We start from the raw sequence: 26540 nt of genomic DNA, 5'->3' as shown, positions 1-26540 counted from the left end.
CGACTAATAATTATTGCTAGCAAAAACTTCAACTCTGATTCCAACTTTCACTATTGGAAAAATTGTAAATAAATATTATCTAAAATCTCTCGCCAGCTTTTTCGCCTAAGTCCATTAATTACGTAATAGCACATGTTTCTAGTCTGTGAAAATATTGATGTCATTAAAAATTTATTTCTGCTTAAAGAAGCTGAAAAGTAACAAAAGCTGGCGAGAGAATTTAGGTAATATTGTTATGTTTAACTTTCAATTAAAAAAAAAGGCTACATTAAGTCAATTTTTGTGACAATAATTCTGAAATTCCCTATTTTAGGCTTTTTCACAGAAAACACTTTTATGTATATAAGTGTCCAAATATTATGTAGCAGGTGGCAAATTTCATTCATAAAGAAAGATCTATTTATAACAAATAATCTCTGCTACTTTAAAAGTCTCTGACCAAAGTCTAATTCTTTCACTAGGTGGGAAAACATTATTCAGATAACGCCCTCAAAGTTCTGTAAAACTTTTTTCCGCTAAAACAGGGAGTCTTCAGGGAGTCTTTTAAGATTGCCGTAATTTTGCTCGCTGCCGCCTTTCTTTCGTGAACTCTCATGATGCGTGTTATCGCAATTGGAAAAAAAATTTTAGGCGATGCCCGGCGCTGCATGGGCTCCTTTAGTTGTAGTTTGTACAGCGTTCAATGGGACAGGTCTGGCGAAATCATGAAATTACCAGACATGTAAAACCAAATAATAATGGTTCAGTTATAGAAACATGCATATCTCCACTTCATTTATGACTTTGAGGTATTGGATGTTTACCAAATTGACTGGTAAGTTAATTGTGCGCACGTAAACTAGTGAAATTGGGAGCCAAATAGCTCCATATTTTATACAAGCAGTGTGTGTGTGTGTGAGTATAGGGAATGCTCACAGCTGAGCTGCGTGACATGACAAGACAAGAGTCGCTGTACATTGTGTCGCTCACTAGAAAGCACTGATAATTTCATATATTCTTACTGTACAACTCATAGCATTAAAAACAATTCCCAGAAAAATTTGACAAAAATGTTCAATGAAACTACAGCTACGTTACGCAATGTTATTATTCTATTCATGCATACACGATACTATTGTGATTGCGCAATATCAATGAGACGGCTAAGTTAGTGAAAATTAACATTTCGTTTTTTGATTCAGAATGATTTAAATGATGCCCCGATCTCTAATTTGGGGAAGATATTTATTACAGGATAGGGCACAATTAAGGACATTTTGAGGGGATTCGGTGCATGACACGATAGCCGACGATCCGACCTTAAGGCATTTGACACCATAGTGGGTACATGGCGTGCTGTGGTTCAGAGAGTCGCATAAAATGGTGGTACTGTGTACCAGATGAGCCATATCTGGACATGTAAAAGTTGTTGGACTTTTCATAAAGAGCAGGTGATCAGGCCGGGCCTGTTGTCTGTCATACTCAGCATTAAGGTCAACTTGCAATACCTTTAGGGGCTTGGCAGCATATCAACCCATGGCACGCTTTGAGGGATGCCACCATCCACAAAGCCTGGATAAATGCTGTTTCATTTAATATTATTATTATTATTATTATTATGGTGCAAGAGGTTGCAGGTTCAAATTCTGGTGGTGGTTTAGTATGCTCTCATGGAAAAAATTGAGTTAACTTGAAATTCCCCTGGACAAGGAACTTACTGCTAATTGTCTTGTTGTAACCCATGCCTAGCACACTATAGCTCTTAAGGGTTTTTTTTCTCTTTCCCTTATTCTCACCTCATTGTTTGGAAGTCTATCTCCCCATCCAATTCATCTTGAGCTGAACTTCTTACAAAGGCATACCTCTTGACAATCTGAAAGAAACAGATACATACAAACATGGTTGAGAACCACCAATTATATATGTGAAGCTCAAGACCTGAGGGTTATTTGGAAGTCTATCTCCCCATCCAATTCATCTTGAGCTGAACTTCTTACAAAGGCATACCTCTTGACAATCTGAAAGAAACAGATACATACAAACATGGTTGAGAACCACCAATTATACATGTGAAGCTCAAGACCTACGAGGGTTACTTAGAAGTCTATCTCCCCATCCAATTCATCTTGAGCTGAACTTCTAACAAAGGCATACCTCTTGACAATCTGAAATAGACAGATACATACAAACATGGTTGAGAACCACCAATTATACATGGGAAGCTCAAGACCTATGAGGGTTACTTAGAAGTCTATCTCCCCATCCAATTCATCTTGAGCTGAACTTCTTACAAAGGCATACCTCTTGACAATCTGAAATAGACATATACATACAAACATGGTTGAGAACCACCAATTATACATGGGAAGCTCAAGACCTATGAGGGTTACTTAGAAGTCTATCTCCCCATCCAATTCATCCTGAGCTGAACTTCTTACAAAGGCATACCTCTTCACAATCTGAAATAGACAGATACATACAAACATGGTTGAGAACCACCAATCATACATGGGAAGCTCAAGACCTATGAGGGTTACTTAGAAGTCTATCTCCCCATCCAATTCATCCTGAGCTGAACTTCTAACAAAGGCATACCTCTTGACAATCTGAAATAGACAGATACATACAAACATGGTTGAGAACCACCAATTATACATGGGAAGCTCAAGACCTATGAGGGTTACTTAGAAGTCTATCTCCCCATCCAATTCATCCTGAGCTGAACTTCTTACAAAGGCATACCTCTTGACAATCTGAAATAGACAAATACATACAAACATGGTTGAGAACCACCAATTATACATGGGAAGCTCAAGACCTATGAGGGTTACTTAGAAGTCTATCTCCCCATCCAATTCATCCTGAGCTGAACTTCTTACAAAGGCATACCTCTTGACAATCTGAAATAGACAGATACATACAAACATGGTTGAGAACCACCAATTATACATGGAAAGCTCAAGACCTATGAGGGTTACTTGGAAGTCTATCTCCCCATCCAATTCATCTTGAGCTGAACTTCTAACAAAGGCATACCTCTTGACAATCTGAAATAGACAAATACATACAAACATGGTTGAGAACCACCAATTATACATGGGAAGCTCAAGACCTATGAGGGTTACTTAGAAGTCTATCTCCCCATCCAATTCATCCTGAGCTGAACTTCTTACAAAGGCATACCTCTTGACAATCTGAAATAGACAGATACATACAAACATGGTTGAGAACCACCAATTATACATGGAAAGCTCAAGACCTATGAGGGTTACTTAGAAGTCTATCTCCCCATCCAATTCATCTTGAGCTGAACTTCTTACAAAGGCATACCTCTTGACAATCTGAAATAGACAGATACATACAAACATGGTTGAGAACCACCAATTATACATGGGAAGCTCAAGACCTATGAGGGTTACTTAGAAGTCTATCTCCCCATCCAATTCATCTTGAGCTGAACTTCTTACAAAGGCATACCTCTTGACAATCTGAAATAGACAGATACATACAAACATGGTTGAGAACCACCAATTATACATGGGAAGCTCAAGACCTACGAGGGTTACTTAGAAGTCTATCTCCCCATCCAATTCATCTTGAGCTGAACTTCTAACAAAGGCATACCTCTTGACAATCTGAAATAGACAAATACATACAAACATGGTTGAGAACCACCAATTATACATGGGAAGCTCAAGACCTATGAGGGTTACTTAGAAGTCTATCTCCCCATCCAATTCATCTTGAGCTGAACTTCTTACAAAGGCATACCTCTTGACAATCTGAAATAGACATATACATACAAACATGGTTGAGAACCACCAATTATACATGGGAAGCTCGAGACCTATGAGGGTTACTTAGAAGTCTATCTCCCCATCCAATTCATCTTGAGCTGAACTTCTAACAAAGGCATACCTCTTGACAATCTGAAATAGACAGATACATACAAACATGGTTGAGAACCACCAATTATACATGGGAAGCTCAAGACCTATGAGGGTTACTTGGAAGTCTATCTCCCCATCCAATTCATCCTGAGCTGAACTTCTTACAAAGGCATACCTCTTGACAATCTGAAATAGACAGATACATACAAACATGGTTGAGAACCACCAATTATACATGGGAAGCTCAAGACCTATGAGGGTTAGTTGGAAGTCTATCTCCCCATCCAATTCATCTTGAGCTGAACTTCTTACAAAGGCATACCTCTTGACAATCTGAAATAGACAAATACATACAAACATGGTTGAGAACCACCAATTATACATGGGAAGCTCAAGACCTATGAGGGTTACTTAGAAGTCTATCTCCCCATCCAATTCATCTTGAGCTGAACTTCTTACAAAGGCATACCTCTTGACAATCTGAAATAGACAGATACATACAAACATGGTTGAGAACCACCAATTATACATGGGAAGCTCAAGACCTATGAGGGTTAGTTGGAAGTCTATCTCCCCATCCAATTCATCTTGAGCTGAACTTCTTACAAAGGCATACCTCTTGACAATCTGAAATAGACAGATACATACAAACATGGTTGAGAACCACCAATTATACATGGGAAGCTCGAGACCTATGAGGGTTACTTAGAAGTCTATCTCCCCATCCAATTCATCCTGAGCTGAACTTCTTACAAAGGCATACCTCTTGACAATCTGAAATAGACAGATACATACAAACATGGTTGAGAACCACCAATTATACATGGAAAGCTCAAGACCTATGAGGGTTACTTGGAAGTCTATCTCCCCATCCAATTCATCTTGAGCTGAACTTCTAACAAAGGCATACCTCTTGACAATCTGAAATAGACAAATACATACAAACATGGTTGAGAACCACCAATTATACATGGGAAGCTCAAGACCTATGAGGGTTACTTAGAAGTCTATCTCCCCATCCAATTCATCTTGAGCTGAACTTCTAACAAAGGCATACCTCTTGACAATCTGAAATAGACAAATACATACAAACATGGTTGAGAACCACCAATTATACATGGGAAGCTCAAGACCTATGAGGGTTACTTGGAAGTCTATCTCCCCATCCAATTCATCTTGAGCTGAACTTCTAACAAAGGCATACCTCTTGACAATCTGAAATAGACAGATACATACAAACATTGAGAACCACCAATTATACATGGGAAGCTCAAGACCTATGAGGGTTACTTAGAAGTCTATCTCCCCATCCAATTCATCTTGAGCTGAACTTCTTACAAAGGCATACCTCTTGACAATCTGAAATAGACATATACATACAAACATGGTTGAGAACCACCAATTATACATGGGAAGCTCAAGACCTATGAGGGTTAGTTGGAAGTCTATCTCCCCATCCAATTCATCTTGAGCTGAACTTCTTACAAAGGCATACCTCTTGACAATCTGAAATAGACATATACATACAAACATGGTTGAGAACCACCAATTATACATGGGAAGCTCAAGACCTATGAGGGTTACTTAGAAGTCTATCTCCCCATCCAATTCATCCTGAGCTGAACTTCTTACAAAGGCATACCTCTTGACAATCTGAAATAGACATATACATACAAACATGGTTGAGAACCACCAATTATACATGGGAAGCTCAAGACCTATGAGGGTTACTTAGAAGTCTATCTCCCCATACAATTCATCTTGAGCTGAACTTCTTACAAAGGCATACCTCTTGACAATCTGAAATAGACATATACATACAAACATGGTTGAGAACCACCAATTATACATGGGAAGCTCAAGACCTATTAGGGTTATTTGGAAGTCTATCTCCCCATCCAATTCATCTTGAGCTGAACTTCTTACAAAGGCATACCTCTTGACAATCTGAAATAGACAGATACATACAAACATGGTTGAGAACCACCAATTATACATGGGAAGCTCAAGACCTATTAGGGTTATTTGGAAGTCTATCTCCCATCCAATTCATCTTGAGCTGAACTTCTTACAAAGGCATACCTCTTGACAATCTGAAATAGACATATACATACAAACATGGTTGAGAACCACCAATTATACATGGGAAGCTCAAGACCTATGAGGGTTACTTAGAAGTCTATCTCCCCATCCAATTCATCCTGAGCTGAACTTCTTACAAAGGCATACCTCTTGACAATCTGAAATAGACAGATACATACAAACATGGTTGAGAACCACCAATTATACATGGGAAGCTCAAGACCTATGAGGGTTACTTAGAAGTCTATCTCCCCATCCAATTCATCTTGAGCTGAACTTCTTACAAAGGCATACCTCTTGACAATCTGAAATAGACATATACATACAAACATGGTTGAGAACCACCAATTATACATGGGAAGCTCAAGACCTATTAGGGTTATTTGTAAGTCTATCTCCCCATCCAATTCATCCTGAGCTGAACTTCTTACAAAGGCATACCTCTTGACAATCTGAAATAGACATATACATACAAACATGGTTGAGAACCACCAATTATACATGGGAAGCTCAAGACCTATGAGGGTTAGTTGGAAGTCTATCTCCCCATCCAATTCATCTTGAGCTGAACTTCTTACAAAGGCATACCTCTTGACAATCTGAAATAGACATATACATACAAACATGGTTGAGAACCACCAATTATACATGGGAAGCTCAAGACCTATGAGGGTTACTTAGAAGTCTATCTCCCCATCCAATTCATCTTGAGCTGAACTTCTTACAAAGGCATACCTCTTGACAATCTGAAATAGACATATACATACAAACATGGTTGAGAACCACCAATTATACATGGGAAGCTCAAGACCTATGAGGGTTACTTAGAAGTCTATCTCCCCATCCAATTCATCCTGAGCTGAACTTCTTACAAAGGCATACCTCTTGACAATCTGAAATAGACATATACATACAAACATGGTTGAGAACCACCAATTATACATGGGAAGCTCAAGACCTATGAGGGTTACTTAGAAGTCTATCTCCCCATCCAATTCATCTTGAGCTGAACTTCTTACAAAGGCATACCTCTTGACAATCTGAAATGGACATATACATACAAACATGGTTGAGAACCACCAATTATACATGGGAAGCTCAAGACCTATTAGGGTTATTTGGAAGTCTATCTCCCATCCAATTCATCTTGAGCTGAACTTCTTACAAAGGCATACCTCTTGACAATCTGAAATAGACAGATACATACAAACATGGTTGAGAACCACCAATTATACATGGGAAGCTCAAGACCTATTAGGGTTATTTGGAAGTCTATCTCCCCATCCAATTCATCTTGAGCTGAACTTCTTACAAAGGCATACCTCTTGACAATCTGAAATAGACATATACATACAAACATGGTTGAGAACCACCAATTATACATGGGAAGCTCAAGACCTATGAGGGTTACTTAGAAGTCTATCTCCCCATCCAATTCATCCTGAGCTGAACTTCTTACAAAGGCATACCTCTTGACAATCTGAAATAGACAGATACATACAAACATGGTTGAGAACCACCAATTATACATGGGAAGCTCAAGACCTATGAGGGTTACTTAGAAGTCTATCTCCCCATCCAATTCATCTTGAGCTGAACTTCTTACAAAGGCATACCTCTTGACAATCTGAAATAGACAGATACATACAAACACGGGGCAACAAGGTTTAGCAAGAAGAAAAGAGAATCAACATTTCCCGTCTTATTTATCCTGGCTAATATATATTCAGTCTAAAAAAAAATTCAGTCTAATCTATTCTTATGATATTAGGGTCTACATATTTAATTCATATCGCTTTTTTCAATCTTTGTATTGATCAGAATTTTTTGACAGTACAAAGCCAAAACAATATCATTCATCCTAAATTGCGCTAAATCAAAAAATGCAAACTTCAAAAAAGATAATATTTTAATTTGTATTTAATGGCGTTTAAATTAAATATTGATTCAAGTGCTCCTGAACATAGCATGACTTTTTCCAGCAAGCTAGGGGTCTTATATTTTCACCGTCATCTTTAGGGATTATGTCTCATATACTTTGCATCACAAATGCGCTTATAGTAACATCATTTGGTCCATATGTGTAAAACAAATAGGGCTACCCATACCTTTTACAGATGTGCATTTTGTCAAATATTTTAAAAAATTTTGATTTATTTTAAAAAGTATTCAGGGGGGAACTTCTAAGTTGTGGACCCTATAGGTGACCCAGCCATCCGGGTACTTATTTTACATGATGCTACACTTACGCTTTTCAACCCACAATAGATCGTGGAGCAGACCGACTAGTTGAAGACTTGTAGCAGAGCTGACTCAGTTTGTTTACATTCTGTTTTGACCTCAAATCGAGCAAATTTCTGGGCCGATTTCGGAAAAATAAAGGTTAAATACTTGGCGAAAATTGCATTTTATGTGAAGCTGAACACATGAACATGTAGAGGAGAGTCTTTATTTTTGTTGTTGGCTGGAGGCCCCATGTCAAGAAGTTATAGAAATGGTAGTATTTTGGCCGATTTGAAAAGGGACAAACCACAGAAAACTACAAATTTGACTTCTGAATCGGATTTGTTGTCAACGGAGGTCAACGGCTTGTCACGTCATTCCGGGGTCACCTATATAACAACAATGACCCTACCTCTGGCACATTGCTTTGTATCCAATCACTTGTAGGTCTGACATCCTCCCATAACACTAGTCCTCGACTGATAGTCTGCAGAAAAGAAACAGACAAATAATAAATTATAATCTTATTCCAACTTATTCCTCCATTTAAAGCTGGGAGACCCGATTGACAGCCTTGTCCCCCACTTAACCTTATCAAAATTTCAATATTGAAATAAGGCATTCCAAATTGGTATATTTTCGAAGAAATCATAAAAAAACTGTTGTATTAGTCTTGACTGTGGTATACAACGTTTGAGACTAATTTGACCATTTTTGGGATGATATCTTCCGAAATACACCAATTTAGAACTCTTAATTTTAATATGTTAATGAGAAAAACAGCATCTTTCATTTGAAATCAATATATTATATATATGATCATGATGATTATCATAAATAAAAACATTGTAAACTACTAGTATTATGCTGTATAAATGTCAGTAAATCCATAACGAATTAGTCACATTTACAAGAAACATTTACATGTTTTTTTTGCATGAAAGCTTGAAAGGGACATCATTTTATATTATTCGCAAGTTTTAACAAATTCGATGAACTGCCGAAATCTGGGAGATAATGCAGACGAAACTTCAATCAGACCAAGACTTGGTGAGGGTAAGGCTGAAGATAGCAGGTCAGGGCATTTTTTCAGGACAGCCAAACATAGCTGGCAATCGGGCGTGATCTGATCGGCCCAACTTTATCAACATTTTATCATGGCAATTTCCCAACCTTGCAAACCGGAGGTTTTGCAATAGTATATGCAATGATTACACCTTGTAATTCTGAAGAACCTTTATTCCGTAAGTTCGCTATTATAAAGGTTTGTTATTCCGAAGAGTCATTACTCCAAATTAACACTAAGGCTTGTTAATCCTAAGGGTCATTACTCCCAATGACCCTTCGGAGTAACCTTCGATGTATTGACCCTTTGGCATGAGAGACCTTGTAAATTTGGGGTAATGACACTTCAGAGTAATGAACCCTCATGAATAATGACCCTTTGCAGTGGCGTACCGTGGCCGCCCCAACCCCGGGGGGCTGAACTAAGAAACAATTTTGCCGCCCCTTCCTTAAGGGATCTAAAATTAGCGTTTATTGCGTTTCGACAGTATTTTTTTGTGGGCCATGAGAGCACCTCAGACCTATCGAATTGCATTCTGAATACGAAGCATGTCTTTTTGATATCAAATAATTTTCATTTTTGAAAATCACAATATAATACAAATTTTATGACAAATTATAAAAATTTGATATTTTTCAAATTTTGATATATAACAGTCCTCGAAGTAAATTATATAAATCTAATGACATATTCTTAAAGTGTATGTAGCAGGGAGGAAAAGCCGACGGTCAATTGAAAATTTTGACCTTTCATATTGAAGATATGGATTTTTTCCCAAAAAGACCTAATTTTTTTGGTGTTTTGGGAAAAAAATCCATATTTTCAATACTGAAAGGTCAAAATTTTCAATGATCGTCGGCTTTTCATCCCACCTACATACACTTTAAGTATAAATCATCAGATTTATAAAGTTTACTTCAAGTACTGTTAAATATCAAAAATATCAATTTTAATGATTTGCCATAAAATGTGTATTAAATTGCAAATTTCAAAAAATCAAAATTATTTGATATCAGAATGACATTCTTCGTATTCAGAATGCAATTCGATATGTCTGATGTGCTCTAATGTCCCAAAATAAATACTGTCCAAACGCTCATACCCCAGCCCTTAAAGGTTGACCCAATTTTTTCACGGTCGTTTGAAAAAAGTGAAGAGCAAAAAAAAAAAAGGCAACCTTCTTTCAAAAATTGTTATGCTTTTTCAATTTTTTGCGCCTTTTTCTTTGTTAATTCGCTTTGCCGCCCCTTTGTTTTTGCCGCCCCCTACTTTGACCCCGGGGGGCTGGCGCCCCCAAAGCCCCCCCGCAAAATACGCGCATGCTTTGGAATAACGATCCTTCGGAATAAAAATCTGTTTCCTTATTAACAGGACAGTGGTCATGTAATACACACAGTGGTCTCCTTCATTTCCCCACACTAGGAGGGTGGGGGAAGTACTTGAATAGTGCAAATACAACTTTGTAGCACAATTATGGCAAGTGATTGCATGTAATGTCTTACCCGTAAAAGTAGAAAGTCTGGCTTGACAAAGTCTAGCAAGAATTGTGTGTCCGGTGCTGTCAACCACTGAGCAACAGCCCTGCAAATAAACAATGTAAAACAACTTACAAAACTAAATCTTAACACATAAAGCGATAATTATTTACTATACCAGAAACGTGTCAATCCAGCTATAACTACAAACTGAAGGGGATTAAAATCTCCTTCAGCCCTACTAACTATTCTTACCATATCTCTGATTGGCTCAATACATGGTATAGCCCTCTTTATAACCAATCAAAACAATTCTTAGATGATTACTTACCTGTTGCCAGTTTTGAAGAACATGAGACCCAATGCCAGTGTAGCTCCTGGTGATGTAACGTCTATGTTGACTTGATCACCTTCTTTAATCTGATAACAAGGTGACTTGAACATCTCTCTGTGAGCACCGGCCTGGAAGAGAACATTAATATTTACATATAATTTAAAGGATTCAGACAAGAGAAGGGTTCAGGTACATACCAGAAGGGAGCCTAGTATACATGTGCCCAGGGCCCCTGAGAGCCACTACAGGCCTGGGGTATAATGAACACACAGGCTTCCTTTGATCCGCAATGATCTGTTACTATGAGCCCCCAAGATCTACACCTCCTTCCCTATGCTCTTATGCCCTGCCATTTACAAGACTCTAATCGGAGACAGAATTAAACTACAATTAGACTAGTTTCAAACTACAATTAGACTAGTTTGTGCGTGTATTGTCTGACGTCACCTAACAACCAAATTAAATGATGATTGAGTTTCTGAATGTTGCTGAAAACAGAATGCCTTATGGTTAATTTTGCATCTTTAACCATACAAACCATCTCAAAAGTTTGGTCTTTGTAATGGGATACTTTTGTTGCTTTGTAAAACTTCCATAATTTATCACCATTTTCTGCCATTCCTTTTCTCCCATGAAGACACCAGATGAATCAGTCTTCCTTTTAAAGCACTACTAACCAATCAATGGTTGTGGATAGTTTGATTAACAATGACGTTAGATGCAGATTCTAGATTTGTAGTACTTACAGGTTGTTTCTTGTGTCCTCCAGCCATGTAATGGTACAATTGATCAGCCATGTTGAGATCAGATAAGCCTACTGCATCACTGCCACGCTGTGTGTGCAGGAAATATGTACAAAAATAAATAACACAATCTGATCCAATCAGACCAGATGAATTTTGATGATTGAATAATGATCATCATCAATTTACCCTGGGAGCTGTGGTCTAGCTTATCATTTCTGAAATCCTACATATAAACTAAACTATTTCTTGCATGGGAATTCTTTTGACTTCACTCAAACCAGTTCTTGTGAATATCAGGAAAGAAAGAGCTTTTTTCCTATTTTGATATCAGTGCACCTATAGGTGTACTGCCATGCATTTTGTAATCTTCTTCCTACAGATGTAAATCATACTTTCATATAATTGTTTTGGTAAATATAAGATGTAATTAAAAAAGTCAAAGGCAGCTCTGCTGTCTTAAGGTGCTAACAAGTTGATATGGGCAACTTCTTGTAACATCTGTTTGTAAAATATTTATAACAAGCAATAACAAAATGTCAAAACACAGCTCTAGCTCTAGCAATATGTCTGGACTGATATGCCATGGGTAGCAAACCTAGCTCAATTATGTTGAGCTTGTGTCATAAAATACCAAAAAATCAAATGCTTTTTTAACTCTTCCCTTTTTCATATTTTCTTTAACGTTAAAGTACTCACCCCTAACATGACCATGCCAAGAGCTAACCCTGCTGTTAGAGAATAAGACTCCCTATCCGTACAATTCTCCAGTTCTGGACCCGGAGGACGACCTAAACATTATTTGAAAAAGAAAACACAAACTGGTAATATTTTAGAAGTTAACTGATTACAAAATTAAGCATTTGTACTTTTTTCTATCTGGGTTACAACCTCTCTCAGCCAAATATTAAAATATGACTTTTGTTGCCAGTTAGAACTAACGAAAGGTTTAGGATTTAGCTATGTTTTATTTGGCAAAACAAGATAATATCTTTTAATTCCACAAAAATAGTTCTGTATTATTTTGAAGTGTATGAATAGTGCACAATAGCTGCCTTGCATCATATTTAGGCACCACAAGCAAATTTGTTTGATCTTTGGATCAACCATGGATGCAGCTTGTTATTAATTAACTATCAATTAATTACTCAGAATTCATGGTAAATTTGTATTGGTCAGCATGCAAAGATTCATATGTTATCACAATTAACAATAGTCCATTAATTTCATATATAATAAGGATTGACCCAGTATTGATAGTCAATCAAAAGACCCAATTTGGTTCTATTGCCTTACCAACATACAGTGGAAAGAAGAACCATGCAACCTACATTTTAATATGAAATTACAATGGAAACATAACATGCATAGGCAGTTAAGCCAGATAATAAAATACTGAACATATATACCTGCCTGTGTGGGATTCGAACCCTTGACCTTGTGCTAGCGATTTTGATGCACTTACCACTGAGCTACACAGACTGTTCCTAAGTCTGATATTTATTGATGAGCAATCAGGGTAAACAATATCATCAATTTGATCTTGTGCGCTTGTTTGTAATATCAAGTGTGTTTCTATGTTCCAGTGTAAGATGCATAATCCTCTTCCCTTGTTTTTGTCAACATACCTATTTCTCCTAGTAACACTTCTGCTATATGCCTATGTGCTGTTCCTTGATACACTAAACCTACACCCATAATAGCTGCTACTTGTACAATGTGTGGTACATCTAGCTCTGTGGATGTTGGTGGTAATAAGGCAGCTATGTGAATACTCAGCATTTTTGTGGTAGAAACATCCATGGTACCACGTCTGGGGAAACAAATTGAAAAAACTCATGACTCTGACCATATATCAACATAAATTATGCAACATCTATTTTAGTGTGTCTTGTCTCAAGATGAGAGCAGGGAAGTGATTGGGGATTTGAAAAAAAATCCTAAAATCCGATATCACATAATTTTAACATATTCTGTCTTTAGAGATCCTGGATTAGTCTGTTGTACTTACTTTGCTGCAGCCAGCCCCAGTAAGAGTCCTACACTAGTTATTTCATGGCCCTGAAAGAAAACACAATACATACAAATAAAATAATACATCCTTCCGATTTATTGATCACCCACCAATGTGACTCAACAAGCAAGGCAATGATCATAATAGTGCAATGTCCAGGGCCGTTCCGACCATTAGGCCAGGTAAGGCGGTCGCCTAGGGCGGCAAACGCAGAGGGGCGCAAAAAAAAGAAGAAAAAACGGGAATGGAGTAAGAAAAGGGGAGAAAAAATGAGGGTGGATCATAAGGAAAAATAAAAAGGAGGAAAGAGAAATAGAAAACAGGGCGGAAAAGGGGGACCTGAGAAAAAGAAAAGAAGAGAAACGGGGCAGAGAAAATAAAAGAAGACACGGGCGGAGAAAAAGAAAGAAGAAACGGGGCGGAGAAGAGGAAGATGAAAATGGGCGGTGAAATAACAGAAGGAAAAAAGAAAAACAGAAGCAAAAATAGAAGAGAGGAGAAAAGATACAGAAAACACTAAGTGTCGAAGAAGAACAAAAAGTGGGATAAAAAATACAGAAAACACTAAGTGTCGAAGAAGAACAAAAAAAGTGGGATAAAAAATACAGAAAAGAAGGAAAACCATAGGCGTAGATCTCGGGGGGATGAGGTGGGATAAATTCCCCCAATATTTTGCCAGGGGGGATGGTCAATGCAATCATCCAACCTCCCCTAATGTTGATGCCTGTAAGTGGGTTTCTGATAAATTAATCTCATATTTGGCCATTTTAGTCCCAAAAGTGCAATTTTTATCGCGTTTCGCGCAAATTTAATCCATTTTGGCACCACATTTCAACAGCTTCAAAATGGCAAAGTTTTTCGCGCACTAAGCGCGCATTGGTACCACCAATTTATTATGTCGCGGGGATTGTCGCCATAAGGTGCTGTTCTTTATACTTCGGCCCTCCAATGGAAAAAAAGAAATCTACGCCACTGAGGAATCGGTCGTGGGCAGTATACAAATAGGTCAAAACTGATGAGTTTTCAAGGAGGTGACCCCCTTAACACTTTTTTGGTATGCTTTGGTGGGGCGGCAGGGAGAGGCTTTGCCTAGGGTGGCAAAATCCCTAGGAACGGCCCTGGCAATGTCACTTCCAATGTCATGGCCACACACTTTACAACACACTGGGAAAGAAAAAATGCATCTGGCCAAATTCGAACTGCCGACCTTCATAATAGCACAATGCTCTAACCAAGTGAGCAACAGAAACAAGTTGCAGAAGAGCAAAAGATTTAAATCTTTAAATCTATAGGTTGCCACATTCCATGTGGAAGGTATCGGAACTGCATAATATTTATAACAAATACACAGAGTCACAGAGTTTGAATCCGGCCAGTTGCACTGTGTTTTTCAACATTTATGTGTGCTAGCTGCTCTGGTTAAAGATTAAATATGAGGCTTGAATAGAGTTCCTACCTTGCACAAGTAATCATGTACTTTGAGTGTTGTCAAATTAGAGAGATGAGCATTGAGTCCCAATGCCATGAGAAATCCAGCATGGTCATAAGTCAGCTCACTGCCTTGTGGCTTGTTGTATACTATCCAGGTAGAGTCAATCTAGAAAGAGAACCATGAAAACAGCTTGTCTTTGGGTGGAGTTTGATTATGGGAAATGATATTTCCAAAATCTTCCACAGGGGTAGCCCAATATTACAATCTAATGCCCATTCATAAGAAACAAGCATGCTGAAATATAAAATAACAAATCATCGGGTGCATTAATACATAATGACAGACGTTAAACCCTTTATTTATTTTATTTTTTTATTACATTTGGCAAAAAGCACAGGCAATACCAAATAGTGCTCAAAGACACTAAATTAAAGGGAAGCCCTACATACAAAGCGAACAAAAAATAAACTGAAAAGCAAAAACAAGATAAAAAAGACAATTATTGGGTGTTTTACATAGTGACGGATGTTGATCGCAAATTTATCCAAAAAAAGGGCATCGGGAAAACGTTGAGGTAAATTTAATTGGGCATAAATTATAAACTTGCCATTAATGTTCAGCAAATCATGTGTCTATTAAAAGTAGACCCTTCAAAGATATTTTCAAAACGTTAAGATGTAGTAAAATCGTACATCTCACATATGTAATATATTGCCAAAGTTATCCGTCACTATGTCTTGCACATTTTTTTCGAGATCTCAACATCCGTCACTATGGATTTTACCGTAAAGTGCAGATCCGTCACTATGTAATACACCCGACAAAATATAAAATTAATACACAGTGATAATAAAAAACAGTATATGAAGCAGACAACAATATTTTATTTCTTATTTTTACCTGTGAGCATCCTGGTGCTATTTTGAGTCCAGCTGCCACACCATTATGAAACAGCGGCCAATGGTGGATATTACTAGGTACGTCAATATGAAGGAAATTAATGGTTTGGTTCCTAGGGGGCGCTCTGCCACCAAGATTCAGTTTGGGTATCGGTAATGTTTCTGTGACAACAGCCCGCGATGTACATAATGTAAACATACCCCTATATTAAAGGAAGAATAAACAAGTTAACTCACAACAGACTCACAGATCAGAGTGCCATGATCTGATGAATCCTAATACTTTTTAAATGGAAAATTTTTGAGTGATTAATTTTTCGCGCTTTACAAATTTTTAATTGTTTCCCTAATGTGCTATTCTAAGTTTCCTTACATTGACCTATATACAAAAGGAATATATTCACACATTGTTATTATTAGCTTGGAACAGGAAAAGTGAAAATTTCAACTTTTACAGCAGTTATCTACCAACAGGATTTCATACACTCATATAGCGAGAACCAATTAGAGCAAACGGTTTCTATCTTGCAATAGATATACGCATACTGCGGAAGACAAGAGCGCAGTATTTTGAGGACTTCCATCAAAATAGTTACCAAAGTGGACGTAAATTTTATCCAAACATAGTTTTAAGGTTGATTTGATAAGAGAATATTGAAAGCTTTTATACACTAATTTATGTGAAAACGTATACAGGCAGATTAGGGCAACATGTGCTTGATTACTTCACCACATGCACAAGCAGTAAACACAAAATTGTCTATTGTTGACCCCAACTTTTTTTGCAAAGGCCCGCCGTGTACCGACGGCCTAAGGTGTACCTACGGTCTATGATGCTACGCCACTGAACAGTTACAAACACATACCTTCCAACAGGCAGAGCCATAGTCCTTTGACTGACCATCAGTAGTCTCATTTCCTGCTCCTCTATGAAATCATGATCACTGAAACCAAAAAATAATACAAGATTATTAGCGCAGCAGAAGAGGTTTTGACTCATAATTGCGAGAGAATTAGCGGTTGTGGGTTAGAATCTCTGCAGCATCAACATGTTGTGCATTGGGTGATGTGCTTTACCTCACATGCCTCACCCCACCCAGGTGTAATGGAGAGAAATTGTTTGCTGTAATTCAACTTGGTAAATTATGTTTACAAGTCCAGTGATGTTTTTGACATTTCATCTTCCAGTCGAAAGATTTCATCAGTAATGCACCGATGCACAAATTTGTTGGATCAAAGCAGCAATGTGGATCAGGAAGCGGGAAAACAAGAATGTCAACTGAGATAGAGGGCGTTGCAGCTAAAGAAAACTATTCAAAATACTGAGTTTTATAAGTGGCACTGAAGATAAAAGCGACACTGAAGATAAAAGTGAGTAAAGTTGTAAGGTTTCATCAGCAGTAATGCACTGATCTAGCCGATTATCATCAAACTCATGGAAGCAAATTTGTTGGATCAAAGCAGCAATGTGGATCAGAAAGCGGGGAAACAAGATTGTCAACTGCGATGAAAGAATTGACTCAGTCTTGAACATTTTTTCTGCTACCTCTGAGATAGGTCACAATCATATTGCTTCTCTGAGCTCTGAGTATGTTGTTCCTTGCTGGACCTGATCACATGTGACTTACTGAATAAATTCTTTCATCACAGTTGACAGCCTTGTCTCCCTGTTCTCTGATCCACATTGATCAACATTTTGAGGTCATCAGTGAATCACAGTCAATGTGTTCCATGCCATTGTTCTCTTCAATTTCTACCAGATTAACTCTATACACCTGCCTACTTCATCTTGCCCTAGCCATATACTGGACTGAATTATGGTTTCTACACCAAACTGATCCGTGCTGGTCTAGACGACGACAGCAACCTTCGCACCTCTTGTAAAGTCATCAGCGAATCATAGACATAGCAACCATTCATCAAGGTGCTGCAACTGTACTCTTACAGTCATTTCTATTAACTCTCCCACCTAATTACCCCACCTTGCCATATCCCTACACTAACCTGACCTCTGGTTTCTCTACTAAACTAATCTGTGCTAGTCTAGTCAACTATATTCCTATATTCTGAGGTCATCAGAGAATAGCAGATGTGGGAACTCGTCAATCAATGTATTCCATGCCATTATTTTCTTACAGTCATTTCTATCAGCTATTATTAACACTACACCACCCTACAATGTACCTGATCACCTTGCCTTATCCTTATACTAACCTCACTTCTGGTTTCTGTACCAAACTGATCCGTGCTGGTCTAGATGACTGCAGTAGCCTCCGTACCTCTTGTATCCTGAGGTCATCAGGGAATCGTAGGCGTAGCAACTCATCGTCAAGGTGTTCCATACCATCATTCTCTTCCTTCTTGGATTCTTTACTTTCTTTCTCAGTTGGTGCTGCTGCCTAAAGAGGAATATAAATTTCAGAATGTATCCCACATATGGGCACTACTGCCTTTCTTTACAGTGCCTGTAATTGGTTATTTTCATGATTATAATCATCTCATAACCAATATAATAGAGCTTTGAGATCTCTTAGCAATTTTAAGCTTAATCTTCTTCACTTCTGTGGACTATTCCTACCATATTTCTGATTGGCTCAACACATGATTATAGCCTCTTTGTAACCAATCAAAATAGGTCTTAGATAGGCTGATTCTGTTTAAGAGGTAACTTAGGTTAAAAAGCATACAATTTTTGTTTTGTTTTTAGGCCTTACCTTAGTCTTCGGCACAGACTCCCCAACCACCTTCTCTCCGCTTTCCCTAAGCTTAGCTTGAGCTGACAGATCCTGTCGCCCCATGAGTCTGTCACGCACCCTCAGGCCAGTTAGGCGGCGGGTTCTCATGACATTGATGAATTACTTCCAGCAGGGGGAGCAGGACGCCAAAAGGTAATGAGTTGAGTTTTTCTAGGGTGATGTTCTTGTCCGTCATGAAGAGGACAACGCGCTGTGTGTTGCTCAAGCCTGGATGAGTTTGGAGAAACTTTTGGAGTTCTGTGGATTGTTTTTTAGCTAAATTACCTTCAGAGTGAGAAAAAAATACAAGATTGTCAGTAGGGCTGCATGATTATTAGCTGCTGTTGTATCATTTGAATATGATCTGGCGAGAGTCAACCATCTATTGTGTCCTAAAAATATTTACATAAAATGCAGTTAGATTTACATTTAAAAATTGCTTTGAATCTGTGTGAATATTGCTAAAAATTATATTATTTCAAATTAAAAAATGAAATAACTTAAAGTGCCACTAACCAAATAACTAAATAGAGTGTAGCATCTCATTGGTGGGGTCCAGGGTCCCACCTTAAGGCCACTGATTTGAGGCAGGGGTCCAGGGGTGGGGCTCGTAGGGTTTGGCAATTGAAAGTGGTATAGGAAGGATCTCCTGGCATGTTTTTGTACATGTTTTCCACTATTTTAAGACAGATATAATTACAGATAGGCCTAAATACACTTCAAAATCACCAAAAAAATTTAAAAAATCTTATTTTTCCAGACCTTTTTTTTTAAATCAAAGAGTGTCGTGCGCCACTCTGGAACCTGCGGCGCTATTTGCGGATGCCTGGTTTAGTAATAGTATACATACCCTCAGCTAATACATTTAGTATTCTGCCAAAAGCTTCAAAACTAGTTACATCTGCCCCTAGGTACAAGGAATACAACTGAAAATAAAAATAGGAATATGTAGTGTTGAGTTTGATTGAAGACCTTTGCTGCTAGTTTTTATTATCATTCTGTATTTATTCATTTTCTATTTTAGCATGTTACTTTCTTTTATGAATGGACATGAGATTGTATTATTGGCAGAATAGTTATTCATCTCTTCGTTACATTCACCTTAACAAATGAATTCTTTTGACTTTACATGCTCATTTGTATTTCTGTGATTAATAGGAAGTTTGTTCATAACCTGCTCTTAAGGGCTCGGTCACCCACCTTTGCTCAGTATTTTGCTCAGTATTTTTTTGTGCGACCTGAGACCACTTTGCAATTTGGTGTGTCTGATGTGCTCTTATATCCCACAAAAAATACTGTGCAAATGTGGATGACAGAGCCCTTAAGGGCAGGTTATGAACAAACTTCCTATTGATCACAGAAATACAATTGGTTTCATTACATGCTTAAGTGTATGGTTTCCAAGTAGTGGTTCATGCATGACTGGAAAGATGCCCTCAGTTGACAACGTTCTGGATCCGAGACGTTGATTGAGGAACTTTTGGGCAAATTTCGTAAACAAGACAATTAAATTGTACATACTATTACAATTTCTTGTGATCGCTGACATATATCCGGCAGACATGGGTACGGTTCCTGGTTGTTTCCTTTCAGCATATTGTATATATGACCATAGATACTCGGTGGGTGGTTACAAAGGTACACTGGGTACAGCATCTGTGAACGGTGCTCTGAAAGTCAACATCACAACAAAATATAAACTGAGTATACAATGAGGGCCTGCTTGAAAAGCAGTGCTTGTCACTGAAGCAGTATAACCCTCAATAAAGAATAAATAAATAAATAAATAAATAAATAAATAAATAATAAATTGATTCAATTCTTGTCACTTAAACAGGCCTAAAAAATGTTCATTTCCTAGGAATGTAGACAAATTTCCCTCCAACATATCAGGATTTCCCATCATTTCTTATGTATTTCTTTATCCACCAGATTACCAAATTCCCGGGAATGAGATTCCTGAATTGCCTATTTTTTCCAGGCCTAGACCTTCTACTATAACAGTTTTGAAGCTTGAGGTGGCAGTGAGGCCAGTACCTTGAGGCAAAATGGTTTATATAATGTGTCTTGAGTCAGTGGTCAGCGAATCCCTGTAACCTGTGGTGCACTATAAACACAGCAATTTTTTATTATTAATTTAGCAAAAACAGTTGAATCATATACAATGTATATGTGAATTGCATGTTCTTCGGGTGTGTAAATTAAGCTTACCGGGGCTGACTTGGCTGGTGTGTTGCCTAGCAACTGATCCTAAGGTTTGATGACAACGGAAGTAATAATCAACATACGACATCCAGTCAAGGTCTCTGAAATATTGGTTAAATGAAAACAGAGATTAGTAACAACATTCAAATGAGGAGGAGAAGAAAGGCCAAATGGAACAAAAAGATTTTTTTTGAAATGGGAGAAAACTCTGAATGGGAATTCCATAAAGGTGATTTTGACAGCATACTTTAAAGTGCAATTTTTCTCAATGCCTTTGATACTGCCTGGAAGTAAAATTTAGTTATTTATCACACTAGAATAAAAGACAGACATAGTAAAAAGTGTCTTGGTGCGAAATTTGTACATGACAGGAATGCCTGTGGCTTTACTTCTTTGCAGGAAAAGCCTGAAAAGGTATTAATTTGGACAGATTTTGGCTAAAAATTAAAGCCTCAAAATGGGCTAAAAATAAAGTGTGGAAATTAAGAGTAACGAAGTAGGAAATCCTACAATTGAAAGAAAGCTGGTATCCCTGATATGGGTCATAAAAATGTCATTAATCCTGGTTTCATACTTTCCTGCCGCTTGCCGCTTAGATGATTTTCCTTCACTGCGCAGTCGCACCAGAAATGCTAGCGGTGACCAGCAGCAAGCTGATATATATTTACAACCTCATTAATATACGCAGCAAGTGCGATCCAATCATAGATAATAACTTTTAAATACGCGGACACAAATGCAGGTCATTGAAAAAGTATACGTAGTTTCGTGACGTAGCTAAAAGTACGCTCTACAATGACCGTGTTACGTGACGTGCTACGTGTTCGAACAATTTACGCGGACACTGGCCGCCGTATTTGGACATCGCACGATTGTGTGCTTGTGTGATTGGTCGCTACCGGTATTTCCTTAATGGGCTATTCGATTTTTTACAGGGAAAACGACAGATTAAGTTAAAATTGTGTTCTGTTTTCAAATTAATAGAAGAAAATGTGACGTAAGTTGAATTTAAAAAGTGAAAAGTGACGGTTATGAATGAGGTTAATGACTTTGCATCAGTTATTTTTCGGGTATTGTGAAATATCTAAACATTGTGCTTTGGACCTCGGAATATCCCTCGGGGCTGCGCCCTCGGGATATTCCTCGGTTCCAAAGCACAATGTTTAGATATTTCACAATGCCGCTGCCACTTCACAAGTGCAAGCGGCATGATGAAGTGTCACACCGCTCAGGGGCAAGCAGCAGAAAGTATGAAACCAAGATACCATGATTGATATAATAAAGGCTGACTAGTGCTCACCTTGCTATTTGACATAACAAAATTGCCATTTGATGCAGACATCCAACTTGTGAACGGTCTAACTTCATCTCCTAGATATAAAAAGTACAAAATTATAATGCCACCCTCGTTATTTATAATTAATTTACATTGGCTATGAGACATTTTCAAGAGAATTAAATCATTACATGTTCAATTCGCCGGCAGATCCGCCATGAGCTGTTGTGGCATGTGGTGGTGAACTCAACGACATGTAATCGTGGGTGCGCGCTGGTTCGAATCCGAATGGTTCTGGTTTTTTCTCTCCTTTATTATAATGCCAGTTTGTCCGAGCTCCATTTCCTTATTTATTATATATTTCTCAGGCATGTATCCTCTGGATCCTCGCATTTAATATTTAATGTCTCATATTGACTGATGTCCTGCTAGGACACAGCAGATAGGCTGCCCTCTCTATTTATAAAATATTAAAAGGTAACAGAGAAACCTCATAAACGGTAACACACAACTAACTTTTAATGACTCATTCAACATGTTTTTGTCTCATCCAGCAAAGTTTTGAATTTCTTACGCTACATTTTAGTTAAATACACTAAAGAGCAATGAAAATCCATGCCTTTAATTTCTTAATAATTACAAAATATGGCATTGTTACACTCAGGAAATTAAAAAAACAACTTGTTTTGAGATGAAAAAATTAAACTATTTATCACGTTTTGCCATTTTTGGCAAAAACTGTTTTTGCCAAGCGGTAAAAACCACATTTTTTCCACCTGCGGCAAAACCTGTGAACCCTGACTAGTTACTAACCTCATACACAAGATGAAGAGCATACAATAAAGCTGGAATGTACTGGAACAGCGGTGCTGATGGGTCTATCTGTGCTTGTGTAAGAGCTGGTTGAGCGCCCTCTGATGGTGCGTTATTGATACCCAAGATTCCCAGTAGTGATGAGGCGGAGTCTTGATGATAGCTAGAGGCGAGAAGGAACTCCCAATCCTGTTTCAATACAGGCAATTAGACTTTTCAGTGCCCATGCAACAGTTGGTGGTGCAAGACTGCAACTACAGTACTAAAAAGTGGTCCAATTTTGACCTAATTTGCCCATTTCTAAATTTGCGATTTTTTTTTATAGACCTACACATAAAGAAACATAGTGCACATTGGAATTTTTACGACAGCTGGTCACAACACGGAAATTGATGTTCCACAAATGAAGAGCTTTGTTTCAAAACCCCTTACATCCACTTGCCCAATTTTGAGAACACATCAAAAAATCATCAAAAAAATCACTGATATATGGGGGTTTACAACAAAAGCAGTTTTTGTCGGGATGTTCATTCTACCCAAGCATCCCGCCAAATCTTTTGCTTAGGATACACCTCATCTCTTCCACAGACTCACCTCTTCCAATCCTGATGCTTTGTGTTTCTTTGCAGCAACCACAGGGGACATGGAGTTGTCTATATCATGCTGTGAAAGAGATCAAATTAATTATACAGAGATATATTAATGATAAAGGGACAAACCAAAAGTTTGATGACTTCTTATAACTATACTCCCCCTCCTACATATAAGGCAATGAAAAAATAAAACGGTTCTTTGGGCCTGCCTGACCCAGAATTTAAGTTTTGGAGATTTTTTTTTAATTTAAGTTTTGCTAAAATCATGTAAAATCAGCCATTTTGTGGCCATAATTGATAAATTTTGGCTGAATAATTTTTTAGAAAATATGTTTGCAAAAAATCTCAGCTTTTGGTGATATTTTAGGGCAATTTTGGCCTCCAAGAAAAAAAAAAACAAAACAGACCAACCCTACTTGAAAGGTCAGCCCACCTGTAGAGGGTTTTTTTTTGTTACCTAAGTGTGAAATGTTGAAAATTCCAACCCAAAAGGTCAAATTTGACCCACATTTTAACTAGTTTTACTAAGTAATCAGACTTTTGACTCCCTCCCCAAAGAAAAGGCTTTTGTTTATAGAACTTCATCATACTTCTGGTTTGTTCCGTAACTTTACACCTGAACATAACAGATTCAAGATGAAGCAAAAGAAATCTAATGTTGCTAACCCCATGGGTACTACTGGCTCAATTATCAGCCTCTATCAGCCAACTAATTTGATTTGGTTAAAAAGAGAGCTGTATCATATATTGCACCAATCAGAGATATGGTAAGAATAGTCAGTAGGGGTAAGCAAATTAATTTAAACTTACAATTGCTGAGAGATCTAAAAGCTCTTTTTTGATTGGTTGCTCAGATGATTACATCATGTAATTAACCAATTAGGGGCTCTGTAAGAGAGGCCCATGTTGTTAAATTGATTTAAAATATATCTGAAATGAGAATTCAATTACTCTCTCTAGAAAGTTCTTGCAAATGTTATATTTGAATTTTTGTGTGCCAGCATTGTCTACATTTTCATTTTGAACAGTGAATGTTTGTGCCACATTAAAAGGGAGTATGTGAAGTAAACATGGCACAAAGGACAAGCATCCCACAATAAACATGCACACTTGATATAATATTTTTCACCCTGATATAGCAGTGACGTAAACATTTAGCGTTTAGCGTGCGCATCTATGTGGCATCTTTGAATGCGTACGTGTGTACGCCAGCGCTTTGAGCGTCCGCTATATAGCTACTTGAAGCTGCGCCTAATGAAATGTGAACTGACGTCACTGCCACATCATTGTGAAAAATGGTTTAGACGGCAAAGATTCAGTCTAGACTAGAACACCATACCTGTTGTATTATCCCTAGTTTGGAAGTGTCATATCCCATGAGTCCAAGTAAACACTCAGAGAATTTGATCCATTCTGATTGGCTGCTTGGTCCTCCTGGTGCATTGTGGGTAGTATACCATTTGCTTAACACTTGGAGGGCGATGTCAGTTGGTACGATGTATTTAATAGCATCTAGGCACAGGTTAACTGTAATAAAGGGATAAGACAGTACATAAGAGATCATTTAGGAATATATCAGCCCCACATAAACCTTCTGCATCGATACTTCTTTCTTCAGGTTGTAAACAGCCACGCTAGAACAAATGGACACCTGTGAGTCGGACGTACGTACATGATGCTTGCGCATTATTTACGCAGAGCATAAGTGATGTATGCGATGTTCATGTGCGTCCAAACATGATGAACTGAGCAAGTAAACCTTTTCTCTCAAATGAGGCTCAAATGGAAATGGAAAAACTTAAAAAAACGACAAGGAAATGGTAGTTTTTAGTCTAAAATGATCAAAAAAAGTGGGTAATGGTGAATCCAACGGACGAGGACACAAAACACATCAAGGATCAATAAATGATACAAGAGGATACCTTGAATATATGAACAACTGGAAAGAAAAAAAGCAAGGTACACCAACTTGACGTGGGGGAACAAGTAAAATACAGACAAGACAGTATGTATTGGGGGAACAAAATAGGCATTAGAAGAAAAAGTGTACTAGAACAAGTGATGAAAATCACTGAGCACATAAGCAGACAAAAATCAAACAACCAATGTAGGCCTAAAAAACAGGCAAAGTTCGATGCTGAGTGCCAAAGTTTAATAGCCAAAAATTGCCAATTCCAGAACCCACGGAGGTGTCAGGAAAACAGTGCAAAAGTACACTGGAGTGATGAAAATCACTGTGTACATAGTAGACAAACAAAACCTAACAGACAAACAATCAACCGACGTTTCGAGGAGATAAACTGCTCTTCTTCAGAGTCAGGCGACAAAATATTAAATTAAACAACGAAAACTACATGCTGTAGTTTAAAACCAAATACAAGACAAAAACTGAAGGCAAGTTAAAAGGTAGCAAACAAGACAAGCCCAGAGCACACACTTTCTTACAGTTAAGACATAGCTTATAGTTGCTCTGGGCTTGTCTTGTTTGCTACCTTTTAACTTAACACCTCCGTGGGTTCTGGAATTGGCAATTTTTGGCCATTAAACTTTGGCACTCAGCATTGAACTTTGCCTGTTTTTAGGCCTACATTGGTTGTTTGGTTTTTGTCTACTTATGTGCTCAGTGATTTTCATCACTTGTTCTAGTACACTTTTTCTTCTAATGCCTATTTTATTCCCCCACTACGTACTGTCTAGTCTGTATTTTACTTGTTCCCCCACGTCAAGTTGGTGTACCTTGCTTTTTTTCTTTCTAAAATGATCATTTTCTTAGATGTGGAG

The 26540-nt window shown here is 37.9% G+C and overlaps 1 protein-coding gene across 1 annotated transcript in view; it reads right to left on the bottom strand.

Moving 5' to 3' along the window:
• The window catches only part of LOC140145786 (anaphase-promoting complex subunit 1-like), a 52051-nt gene that overhangs the window by 9001 nt on the left and 16510 nt on the right, over positions 1-26540 (bottom strand). The window contains 21 exon segments of the mRNA XM_072167465.1: positions 1776-1852; positions 8587-8661; positions 10743-10821; positions 11047-11177; positions 11796-11882; positions 12492-12583; positions 13421-13605; positions 13804-13853; positions 15263-15403; positions 16139-16340; positions 17004-17081; positions 18352-18510; positions 18871-18944; positions 18946-19157; positions 19723-19798; positions 20394-20542; positions 21084-21178; positions 22378-22448; positions 23167-23355; positions 23761-23829; positions 25099-25286. Coding sequence (XP_072023566.1) covers positions 1776-1852; positions 8587-8661; positions 10743-10821; positions 11047-11177; positions 11796-11882; positions 12492-12583; positions 13421-13605; positions 13804-13853; positions 15263-15403; positions 16139-16340; positions 17004-17081; positions 18352-18510; positions 18871-18944; positions 18946-19157; positions 19723-19798; positions 20394-20542; positions 21084-21178; positions 22378-22448; positions 23167-23355; positions 23761-23829; positions 25099-25286 — 2479 coding nt within the window.

This window comes from Amphiura filiformis, chromosome 2 (genome assembly GCF_039555335.1).
Source record: "Amphiura filiformis chromosome 2, Afil_fr2py, whole genome shotgun sequence".
Taxonomy (NCBI): Eukaryota; Metazoa; Echinodermata; class Ophiuroidea; order Amphilepidida; family Amphiuridae; genus Amphiura; species Amphiura filiformis.
This window is presented reverse-complemented; position numbering and strand designations above follow the sequence as displayed.